Raw genomic sequence first — 13,245 nt, forward strand, 5'->3', positions numbered from 1 at the left:
TAGTTAGGCCAACAAACACACCCGCAGCCAATGAGGTAACACTGCTATCAAGGTAGATGTTGAAATATATTCAGAGGGAAAAAAAGTGTCAAAAAAGGCCCATGTAATTTTAATTACACAACATGGCTCACTGCCTTTTCCTGCTTTACTTTTTTACTTCTATTTTTGCCTGAGTACAAATTGATCTTCATGCTGGATTTTTTTTTTTTTTCTCAGTTCGCACAATCACATTTGGTTATCTGTCATATGAAAGATATCTGCCTACAGATTCAAAGAAACATTTGATGCATCGCTTAAATCTCTCACAAACGCTTAAGCCAATCAGATGGAGAGGATTCAGTGGCTTTTGTTTTCATTTGGACATTTTCAGTTAATTGCGAATATAATTCTGGAGTCATCGCATCAAACGGTCGGTGCTAAAAATCAAACGTTGCTCTATTGTGTGTAATCTTCCTGCCATGCTCCTGATTTCACTTGCATTTCTCCAACACACACACACACAGCGCTCTGTTTTCCTGGACTACTGTTCAAAAGTTAAGTAATTAATTACATTCAGTCTATCACCAGCTGCTCCACAGCAGATGGAACATTTTTAAAACCTTGTTGAATTAAACCCACAAAATTCATTTGCCTGGATTAACCAAGTGAAGTTTGTGCATGGATGGCTTTGTGCAAGGGGTTCAGGAAAAAAAAAAAAACAGGTAACAAGATGTTACACGGGTACACAATTACCATGTGAACGTTTTGGTGTCGTATCTCTTGATTTATTGGGCTAAAATGGCATTGCAAATGGCAGCGTGTTGATGTTTAGCATTACGAAGCTGAACCGAAGTGTTAATTTGAGTTGCACTGGGAGTTTTACTCGTGGTTTGAATGTTTTCTAACAGCTGAGTAGGCGTAAACGAGCAGGTCAAAAGGTCATGAAGGTTAAAGCCGAACCCAGATGACCTTCAACAAAGCCGAGGCCGGTTTGTGAGGAAGAGAGAGTCTGTTCAGCACCAGTTTGGTGAGCAGCACCATGGACAGTTCCCTGATCTCTCACACGACTGGATGAAACTGTTGCGCTCCTGTAATGAGCCTGACAGTGGAAGATAAGACATCATTCAGCTTGCTTAAGCAACACAATTCTGTTGACTTTGCTTTAGTAGTGGTGAATGACAAAACGAATAGTTAAATAATAAAAGGTGATCTGATTTATTAGAGATTTTGGCTTTAAACAAACAAAACTACAGTACTTTTTAGTTAAATGTTCTGTTAGATTAACAAAATGCTGCCATTTTCACTAAAATATTATTTCATGAAGATTGTCTTTGCATAGTACAGCACAAAACTGCTTACAAATCAATGTAATAACCAAAGTGTGGTAATATGATGATTCATTTGTTAAAATTACCTTGACTAATTTTAGATAACAAAACATTCACTAAACTAGGTGTTTTAAGTAATAAATATTTTTGGCCTGAGAAAAAGTTCTTGTATTGAAAGTGTTCATCAACAGCAATGAAAAATATTATTAGAAAATTAACCTGTTGACATGGCAGTGACTCCAGAATTAAATTTCAATTTAGAAAATTCAGCTCGCATGTGAAGTTAAAGTGAACTGCTTTATAAAATGCCATTGCAACATAAACAGTAATAATTTCTAAGAATGAAAATCTCCTTCATGCACACATCCAGTTTTAGCTCATCTAAAAGTTTCAAACGTAAACCCTCAGACAAAAACACAATGCTAAAGTCTGTTTTATCCATGACGCCACATGAACGCATATCTGAGCTTGCTTTCCAGGTGGCAACTGCTAAAAACCAAACCGAAACCAAAATGCCGTACAACCTAAAGACAGCAGGATAGAAGGCAGTGTTAACGCAGCCCGAAGCCTGAAAGTTTGAGATGAAAGACAGGAAGGGCTGTGTGTGCTCAGCTGCTGTACCGAAAGCCCAAGCTTTGTGCTAACACACAATGCTAACACGTCTAAGACTCGCTTTAAACCCTCCGGCACACGCACAGCGACTTTCATTTAGGTAGACAACATCTACTGTTATCTGTGTGATTAAAAATAGGTCATTCTTCTTCAAATACACAGTTTGAGCTGTCTAATCTGCCCTTGCGCCCTCTGAATCCTAGAGCGAACAGAAGTCGCTTTCAGCGAACAATAAAGCTAATCTCAAAAAAGTAAAAAATAAATAAAAAATACAAAAAAAGCTAGGAAAAAAAAATCTGTATTTTACTTTTTAAAACAATAAATAAAATAAAAAACGTATCTTTTATTAAATAAAAGATTAAGTAAATGTTACAATTCTAAATTCTATTTCCCATTCAAAACTTTTCTTTTGTACTAAGCTGTCAACAGCAACACATCCTGTCAGTTCAAAGACAAACAGCTCGATTTGATACCCAAACACCGACCACAGATGGCTACAGCTACTGTCACATCAAAAAAAAAAAAAAAAAAGAAGCGTAGCACCAACCTACTTGACTGCTGCTGAAAGTTAGCTGCGGATTGTGTGGTCCCTGCTCGGCTGATGCTCTAGCGCTGGAGCCGGTAGCTTTTGAAAGGTAGTCCCCAGGAATATGACACACTATGTCTGTGACAGCCCCGAGATAAGCACCTGCGTTCTGCTCTCTTTCTACGTCACACCTCCCTATTCACAAGCTCTCAATATGATGCACATTTGCACATCAACAGCAACCCCTCCACTACCACACACACACACACACACTTCACTCCACTCCCACATCCGCAAAACATAAAAACCGGCGCACAGAGGGGAGGAACAGACAGTTTTTTTTCCTCTCCACATGCACACACTGATTTATCCTGCTCTTCCTAACATGTGCATGCAGGTGCGTGTTTGCGTTGAACTGCGTCCCTTAAAAAGCTAAACTTTCACGTATATATTGTTGTGATGGGGGTTTGGGCATATGTCCTTCCAAACACACCCCCCCTTTACCCCATCCCACTCCACCCACAATCTCTCCTCCCCCCATATCAGTTACCATGCAAATGAGATGGAATGTCAGCCTTCGGTAGCAGATGGTCAGAGATGATAACAATGGCTCAACAGACCAGTTCCAATGTCTGCCACTTTATTGCTACGGAAACAACAAGCAGAAGTATATGTAATGAGAGGTCGGCCTGGTGGATGTTTTTTCCTTATTTGCACTCCATGCCCTTTCTGAAATGAGTCTTACCCCGGTTTTATGCTATTATGTATTGCACGAGTGCTGCCGGGTCATTCTGTGAAACGGATGAGGTGATTATTAACCGTCATTTTGTGAGATTGGGAATTATTAATCAGATAAATGATGCGTTTTAGTTTTAATAAATTGCCGTGTTAAAGTCGGCATGAAACGTAGGTTATTATTGTGACATATTTGGCTTCTCAAACAAGAAAAATGTTGGAACGGGACTTGATTTTGTTCATCGGGAACTGATTGGTTCGTTGGATGGTTGTGGTTTGCTATTGGTCGATCTCATGTGAGTGACAGGTTGCCCCGCCCTCTCGCCAGTAAACACATCATCAGAGAAGAAAGGAGATGGTTCTGCAAGAAGGAGGGGAAGTTATTTTGACTAAATGAATCGAATGCTGATATTTCCAGCACGGTCTCATGAGAAGAGGGAACAATTTGCTAGAGATGCCAAATCTAAGCCTAGACCAACCATAAAGCCTTAACCCTTAAACCTCAAAACTAAAATTATAATAGGAAAATAAACTATAAAAGTGTGTTTTAGTATAATCCAAATTGTACAATCTCATATAATTTCAGCAAGTCGTACAAATAATTCCGAGTTATCATACAAGTGGATATTTTGACAAATTGAAAAATTATGAATAGTTCACTATTATTCACTATTATTATTATAAAAAATATTAGTAACATGGTTGAAATTTTAAGATTAGTGGATAGAGATTATATGAAAGGGGTGCCTTTTCCAGGCTTTAAATATATATATATATTTTTTAAAGTTTATATAACATAAAACAATTTTTTTACTCTTTTTCTTATTAATGATGTGTTGTTAATAAGTTGCATTGTACATAATTATGCTTTTAAAGAGATAAAGGCAGTTTTACCATTGAATTTGACCTTAAAAGACATTTAATGCTGATATTTCTCAAACTTTTCAATGATCAAATTTATATATAGGCCTTACGTAGCCCCGCCCCTTTTCAGCGCTGCGCTCGTTGTGTTCTGTCTTACGGTTTGTATTTTCACAGCATGAAGGTAAGATCTTACGGATTTACGAAAGAACCGCTTGTTTTAAAACCTTCTCGGTCAACTAACATCTGTTATGACATCCACTTCAAATATTACAATTCTCATGATAACTGTAAATCCACTAATTACTCCAGCTAATTACTCTTCAACAGCGATGCCATAGAAATATACAGAGCTACCGCAAAATCAAACACAAAATTCTAAAGATCATGTTTCTCTGGTGCATATGGTCTATGAAACGAATTGTCCCCTTCTGACAAATATAACAACAAAAGTTAAAATGTTACAAAATATTTTATAATCAATAGTGCTATCAAATCGATTAATTGCGATTAATCGTATCTAACAAAGTTTGTGTTTATATAATATATGTATGTGTGTGTGTGTGCGCGCATATATGTTTATATATATAAACGCACGCACACACACACACACATATATACGTACATACAGTATATATAATAATGCATATATATATACACACATATATTATAGAAACACTAACTTTTATGTTAGACGCGATTAATCGCGATTAATCGATCTGACAGCACTAATAATCAATTGTTTAAATAATCCATTATATGTATGTACATTATACATTAAAAGTTACTTGATTTTGACTGATACATTTAATGCATTTTAAAGCTTTACCCAAAAAGCATCAGCTATCCTAAAATGGGCTATATATCATACAGAGACACAAATGTCACTCGTTTTGTAGAGTGACCCGGCCCATGGGTTTGATGTTGTTTGGTGACTTAGAGAAGCAGGACTAGTAATTACTGGAGTGATGAGGTGTAATTTCTCCCTGTAGACTATCACTTTTGAGAAAGGTTGGGTAAGGGGGGGCCGTCTGGAGGACACCGCATATACAGGGTGTGACAATAAAAAAACCCAGCGGCAATGATGTCACGGCACTCCTTCAGCCCGCTGACTTTTGTAAATACACACGCGTGCAAATGTACACCCATCGGCGAGAGCAAACAGCGAGTGAGCCTTTAACAAATAGAGTCTGGATTACAATGACAAAGAGCGCCACACTTCTGGAGGGCGAGGAGAGGGTTTGAGGGGGGACGCCCATGGCCAAGTCCTCAAAATGAGTGAGGGGCCCACAAGATGCTCCCATCTGACGTGTCTCCGCATGTGTGCGTGTGCGCGTATATTCTTGCCAAGACCCTTTCAACCCCCTCCTTCCTCGGGTTCAGAGAAAGCTCATATCTGTTTTGTTCTTCTCTCAAGAGGATAAGGCGCAAGCACAATGTCCGGCGAGTTTTTCATCAGCCGAGCGTGAATTTTGAGGAACAGAGACAGAAGGGCAAGTCATTACAAAAGGTTTGGCGGTTGATCTTGTTGTAGATTTCATTTGAAAGTCTAATTCCGCAACTGCTTTCGGGGAGGTTTGTCACTTCTATATGTGTGAGGGGACAGATTGCGTGGCCGTCGGACGCACTTACAACATTAAACTACATGTTTCTTTCTTCCGTAATCTCCCGCAACACAAGTGAAGAGTTGTCGCTACAAGCGTCTTACTTAATGGAAAACCTGTCTCGGGTGTTCTCGAAGATCCAAAGACCGGGCAATCTGATTTCCAGTGCATTCGGTCAAGACGTCGCTGATCTCTCGTAATGTGCCGAGACAGCTGGCGAAAGAAAAAGAACATGACACATAAATAAGTTTTAAAAGGGATCAGCTTTGTTACAACAGTCTTGATGAATCAAAACATCAGTGGACATGAAACAAAGAAAATCCTTGCACTTGAATATTCTGTTGCTGAAAGTATAATATTTAATGGTGCACATACTCTTCCATCGAGGGCGTGCGGTCCAGAGCATCAGGAAGTGAATAAAAGTGCATTCTGGGTGTTTGATTTGGGGTTTCATAAAAAAAACATGCCACAATAGGTGTATATTAGAGGGAAAATTAGAGCTAAAGTGGGCGAAATGAAATGACATGTCACACAAAGGTCTGCGTTTTTCAAAGTACACTGCATGTTTGGAGAAAATGTTTGATTGCGTTTATAAAAGTATCACACTGGGTCACACATAATGTCTAAAAGCTTTTTGCATTAGTCCGCCAATTATGTAAGCAAAGTTAAATGCATCTGGAACCTGTTGTTTATGTGCCTTAGTCAATCCTACACGCGCTATGTCGAATAACTCTATACTTTTGATAGAAATGCTTACTGTGCCACATTTACTGCAGTATTCGGAAGATTGTTCCAAACATTTTGAGAGCTCAATTAGAGCGCTCTAATCCAGTGAACTCAAAAAATATCCAACATTTTTCGTTGGCCTATTAGCACCTATAGTTCATGAAAACTGAGAATTATGTTGTTTACTCACCCTCATGTTGTTCAAAAACAGTATGACTTTCTTTCTTGTGTGGAACACAAAAGGAGATTCGCACTTCTCTGTTCCATACAGCGGAAGCATATAGTGGCCAAGGGCTGTCAAAAGGACTCTAAAAAGAACAAAATTGCACCATAAACGTAGTATTTATGATGCATGCACTTTATTTCACATCACTTTAAGTCATACAATAGCTTGGTGTGAGAATCAGTGAAAATCTTCACTTACTTTTTACATCCACTATAGTTGGACAAATTGAATTGATGCTTCAGCATATTCATAACGTTCTGTGATTGACTACAAGACCAAGAACCGATGTCATCATTTATGTCAAACCTGGTTTGATGCACAAATGTAAGAGCACTACAGTGGAGCGATTTTTTGATTTTCAGCAAATATATTTTTACATTTTTAAAGATTTGAAACATAGACCTGGGATTTTTCAGGACAGCTGGGCTTATATATATTGCGTGAGAAAAAGCTTGATATTATGAAGACATGATAAAAAAGGCTATTATATAGGTACTGTACTGAAGCCAAACTAATTATTAAAATATTATCTAGAAACTATTGACTGAATTTTAGTAAGATTTATTTTTTACTTTTATTTAGCAAGGATGCATTAAATTGATCAAAAGTTACAGTAAAGAGATTTATAATGTTTCAATAGATTTCTATTTGAAATACATGCTTTCTTTTTATTAAAGAATTCTGAAAAAAATGATCACGGTTTTCACACAAAAAAAAGCAGCACGACTGTTTACAGAATTGATAATCAGGAGCTTTGCATCACAGAAATAAATTACAATTTATTCATTTTAAATTGTAATAATATTTCACAATATCACAGTTTTTACTGAATTTTTTATCAAATAAATGCAGCCTTGGTGAGCAGAGGCAGAGGAAAAAATTGGTTTTACGGTAGTGTAAGTGTATATTTTTTCTAGCCACTATTATATAATGTTAGATGTATAAACCTGAAGAAAAACATTTTTAATAAAAATGTTAATGTAATATTTGTATAGCATTTGTCACAAAATGCGGCTTTAAAGCCCTAAAAAATACATCAAAACAATCTTGTGGCCCCCTGAGGGTCCCTGGATCTACAGCCCAGGTTTTATGGACTAATTTACTAATTTTATGACGCTTTTTTTCTCATTTTGGTACCTCGACAGCTCCAGCCCCCATCCATTTTGATTGCATGAGCAGCATGAACATTCTTCCAAATTTGTCCTTTTGAGTTCTACACAAGAAATAAAGTTGAAACAACACGAGCGAGAGTAAATGAGACCATTTTCATTTCGGGTCAACTATAAAGGCCTAAAAAGAAATGCATCACACACAGCGCCATTGTCATGACAAACTCTGCTTTGCTCAGGTGCAGCAAATTGTCTTAACAAGGCGCATAATAAGTGGAATGGAGTCCATCTGTGTCCACTGATAGTGTGTCAAATGGTTTAAAAACACCTGTGAGAGAGACTCACCTGTCCATGCCTGCTTTCTCAATCAAAGCAAGAGTGTCCTGAGCAAATGCTAATTATAGGATGCCAACCAATACCTGGAGAACAGCTTGATCAGATTAAAATAATTTGTAGATCATTGGATTTGTATGAAAATGTCAGTGACACTGACTCCTGCGTTTTGGATTCTAGGTTCGCTTCTTGGAATCTATAAGGTTTAGAAACTATAGGACTCACAAGTGCAACAACCTAAAGTCCTCCAGGGATGTATGCGGTGTGTTGCTGTGGAGCTGGTTAACAAGGTGGTCTCCAGCATCGCCTGAAGTGATTATCTATGCCTTCCTAACTAGGTGCCTCCATGGACCTGTGGGCAGAATAGCAGATGTGCACTCATATTTGGGTAACAGAAATCCAAATTCAGTCTAGATGCAATGCAGGAACACTCAATTGTGTCACACATCTGCCCAAAATAACCAATATCACTGAAAAATCAAGGAATAGTTCGCCCAAAAATTGAAATGGTCATTATTTACTCACCCTCATGATGTTCCAAACATGGATGACTTACCGTCTTCTGTGGAACACAAAATATTTTTTTTACCAATAATATATATATAGTTATTGGAAGGAAAGATTATCAGTAAATAGCAACATAAACTTCAGTCCGTTTCTCACACAAAACTATCAGTGAGGCTTAAGAACACTTGTAATAAAGCCATGAAACAAAAAATGTTAATTTTTGGATAAACTAATCCATTGAGTAATCATAGAGATACTAACTTGATCATAATTCAGGATCGTGATCAGTATAGCTCTGATACAAAAGCCTAGTGGGATGCATGCATCCCAACAGAAATAGAACCTCATAAGGGTTTGATTTGCAAGATTATACTGTAAAAACGACGCTCCTCGTGTGGATTGCATTGAACTGATTGCATGAGCTGATTCCAACACTGACATGTGATGTTAGCATGCTGCTAACTCTCTCTCCTCTCCACCTATAGCTGGTGTGTGTGAGCGCATTGGCGCCATTGTACTGTGGCTGCCGTCGCATCATCCAAGTGGACGCTGCACACTGGTGGTGGTTGAGAGATCCCCTGACTGGATTGTAAAGCGTTTTGGGTGTACAGTAGTACATATGAAAGCGCTATATAAATGCCTCATTCATTCATAATACAGCCTGACACTCAAATAAACAGAAACCTCTCTGTGAAATCTAAAGTTAACATTTATAATACAAACTAATAGGTCAGAAAGATTATTATAGTATCCAGTCTCAAAGAATTTAACTTGACCCGTCTCATGTACTTTATACTTGTTATAAACTGTGGAAGATGATATAGAATCCCATGGTGTAAATTGAAAAGTTTGAAAAACTCGTTTGTGCCTGCATTGATTAAATTGTTAAATAAGGATATTTTTTATGTGTATGCATTCTGTGTTTGTCTTGTGGGTTACACTTTATTTTGATGGTCCACGTTTAGACATTCTACAAACTACAGTATAAGTAACTTTGCAACTACATGTTAACTAACTCTCATTAGAGTATTAGTAGACTGTAACAGACTTTGGTTACACTTTATTTTAAGGTGTCATTGTTACAGTGTAATTACATATTTAAGTACTGAGTAATATTAATTAACTACATGTACTTACTATAGGGTTAGGCTTGGATTAGAATTTGGTTGAGGGTTAGTTGCATGTAATTATGCATCATTTACTGATATTACTATGGTAAGTACATGTAAACATATGTAACAAAGACACTAAAATAAAGTGTTACCCAGACTTTTAGTAGACTGTTAATTTAGGGTTCGGTGTTAAAGTTTAGGAATAAGTTGACATGTTGTTGCAAAGTCAGTAGAATTTCTTTTGGGGAGCATCAAAATCAAGTGTTATCAGATATTAAGCAGCTAAAACTCTAATGACTGCTAGTTACATAATTGCAAAGTTACTTGGACCATCGAAATAAAGTGCTACCCAATTGTGTTTATACCCGTTTTGTATGAGTAACAAGTGATATAGAAATGTAGACCACACCAAATTTCCCCATTGGGAAATTCATAATGTACTTTGTAATGTATATCTTTTCATAAATACTTGTAGCCAAAGTTAAAATGCGTTATAATATTTGCAGATTCTTGTTACATCTGAAATTTGGTTGTTTGTCAAGTCTTTTATTGGACTATACTTTCTAAAGGTGAAAATGAATAGATAAGTATGTGATTACAATTGTTAATTAGATAATATAATGCATTATAAGGTGGATTGTGAGGCATAATTAATGCATTACAAAAAAAATAACTCACTTTAATTTATTTAAAGGCTTCAAGTAATGTAATGCAACTTTCTACTCAACATCTGCACATTTTCACTTTATACACTGTATAATTCATATTTCTCTCACCTTGTCCACCATCTTGGGTTCATATTTTCACTGAGTTTGTTGCAATGCATTATGGAATTGCCTTCTCCCTGAACTAAAATGAAATGTTTAAGAAGGCAGCATTATTTAGCTCCCGTCTAGGTAGTCAGCTCACTAGGATTTGGAATAGAGCCAGACAAAGTAGAAAAAGGTAAGTTTCTGCAAATGTTATCACGTGATCTATATCAATATGCATGATCTAACAATACAATTTCCCTATAGCAACCTTCCGCACCTCTTTAAAAACAATAAATAAAAACACAAGAGGAAGCGAGCACAGTGGACGTCAAGGATTACCGAATGTAAATGAGTATACTTTGATGTTGACTGTGTGGGATGGGATAAGATTTTCTTTACTGTGGGATTTACTGATTCCTCAACTTTGCAATAGCAGAGGTTAATCTGTCTTAGACATATTGTACAGCATTTTACATGCGCAATATATCCGTGATATTAAAAACTCTTCTAACAAACTGTGTCTTTCTATCACGTCGAGATTGGTCTTTAATACTGGAGCGCTACAATGGCGTGTTGAGCCCGCGCTATTCAGTGGCATACTTGAGAGTCCAAATAACCCTCTTATTAATGTGGATGACAATGTTTTGATTGCATCCAATATGGCACACTGAATCAGCATGCAAATGCCCTTTGAGCAAAACAAAGACATTGATTATGAGGTAAGTTTCTTCGGCACAAGTAGCCCGCTTGGTGTGATTAATCGGCCTGTGCCATTGATTTCCCTTTGTTTAGATCTTTGCTAACTTTTCAGGAGATACAATTATAATTTGTTCGCTAACAATAAATCCAATCTAGCGTGCTCAAAGAAAACCTTAATAAGGTCTTCCATGTTATTTGTCCTTTCAATAGCCAACTGAATACATCTGAAGAGAGCAGGGGAAAAACAGGTCGGTCTCCTGACAGTGTTGATTTGTTTGTTTGAAATGCGCTTCGACAGTATTTCCAAACAGAATGGAGCCTAATACAGGAGAACTAGGCTGAAAAGATGAACGCCGAGGTGACTGGAGATGTTTGAATCATAATGACACAAGTTCAGATCCCAAGCCAAAGTACAGGTATATATTTCACCTATTTGGTTAGGCTCGGCTTTGTCACGCTTTTGCGGTAACGCAACAAAAGCATCAGATGCATCAGAGTTCAGGCAATACAATGTACTATTAGCATTTGCAAGTCAAATGCACGTGTTCCATCAAAGTACTCCATCAAAGAGCATTTGCGACGTTTCTCAGATTTAGTACTTTGAAAACTCACCCCCACCCCAGATACGGAGTCTCTCTGACTTCTCGCATCATCTCTCCAAGACACTGATAATACGATTTCAGTGTTTCTTTTTTTTTTTTTTTCTTTTTTTTTTTTTGCTGTTGAGAAACAAACTGGATTATGAAGAGATCACTACATAAACAGCTTTCTAAAAGGAGCCAGCTATTTTAAAAGAGGCTGAAGGAATGCAAAGAGGGATTTAAATTTTAATTTGAATTTATTCCAGCAAGTGAAAGGTTCTTTTGAGAGGGGATTTCGGCAAAGATGATGGTATTTAAAAGTGATAAACAAGCATCTAAACCTCCAGTAAAATGCAGACATTTCTTCTTCTTTCGAACACAGAGGCGAAATAGGGCTTGCTATGGTCACAGCTGTCAACCCACAACAACACGAAATGTAAACTGAAACATCTTGCACAGATAAGCATTGCAAGCGCGCAGCCTTCAACTGGAAAGTTTCTATGCCGAATGCTGAGCATTACAGGAGGGAATGTGTGGTTCATGTCAGGGTTATTATCAGTAACTGAAACTAAAAATTAAACTATTAAAAACATTTTTGTTGATTGAAAAAAATAATAATAAAATAAAATAAAATATAAATATTATATGTTGTAGAAATGCTGCTTTAATGGCAAATAAGTTGAAATGCTAAAATTAATAGCTAGAAATTAAAAACTAAAACTAAAACTGAAAAAAAAAAAAAACCCGAAAAGTGACAAAAGTACATAAATTTAATAAAAAATTAAATAAAATAAAAAGCTTATAATATATTCAATATATATATATAAATATATATATATATAAACTATAACAGTATATAAAAATACTAAAATAACACTGGTTAACGTGTGCCGGACAGCCCACTTTGAGCAAAAACATGCTCAAAAGGTTGTGGATTGTGTATCAAAATCTGAAATTCAGAATGAAAAATAAAAAAAGACATCAACATGCATTTTACATGCATTATTAATCAACTTTCTCTTTCACAGTGACTGGTCATATTGGCAGAAATCAGTAATCCCGAGCACAGAGACCCATGAAAACGTATCTACTATAAGCAACTCTCTGGCTTTTCGCACACTGGTCACAAGCAGCATAAATTGTGAGTTTAGTGCGTATGTGACATACATAGAACACATACCACACAAACAAAGAGTTACATCATGCTGTTGCATGGTTAATCCGATCACGGCCAGTCTTTATGCCTTTGCTATCTTCAGCAAATGCCGCCAAAAGTGGCAAGTAAACCATTTAACAAGAGTCTAAGAGAATGATTACAGAACCAGGACCGGATACGATTTCACACTGCTGGATTGCTCAATCGCATCTCCCAAACAGGCTTAAAACTGGAGAAACACTATAGGGCATCACTTTTTCCCAGTTTTGTAAATATTCTATTCTAAAGGATGCCGGGAAAAGTAACTTTTGAGTTGGCAAACTGGATTGTGCATGCTTTGAAGAGCATATTACAACAATATGGTATAGTCGACAAGTAAAACAAGCTGAAAATAAACAA

At 36.9% G+C, this 13,245-nt stretch overlaps 1 protein-coding gene across 5 annotated transcripts in view; it reads right to left on the reverse strand.

Annotated features, from left to right (window-relative positions):
- Window positions 1-13,245, reverse strand: part of st18 (ST18 C2H2C-type zinc finger transcription factor) — a 62,069-nt gene that overhangs the window by 44,059 nt on the left and 4,765 nt on the right. For 2 of the 5 annotated variants that reach the window (XM_079863073.1, XM_079863071.1), the window contains exon 1: window positions 2,471-2,882. The exons of 1 other annotated variant lie outside the window; for it this stretch is intronic. Coding sequence is in view for 1 of the 4 variants with exons in the window: in XM_079863068.1 (XP_079719194.1) it covers window positions 5,750-5,858; window positions 6,562-6,679 (227 nt within the window). In the remaining 3 variants the exon portion in view is untranslated. Of the gene's footprint in view, window positions 1-2,466; window positions 2,883-5,749; window positions 5,859-6,561; window positions 6,680-13,245 lie in introns of those variants that run through there. 2 more of the 5 variants (XM_079863068.1, XM_079863070.1) reach the window with 2 other exon arrangements.

The sequence above is a fragment of the Squalius cephalus genome (assembly GCF_949319135.1).
Source record: "Squalius cephalus genome assembly, chromosome: 25".
Lineage (NCBI taxonomy): Eukaryota > Metazoa > Chordata > Actinopteri > Cypriniformes > Leuciscidae > Squalius > Squalius cephalus.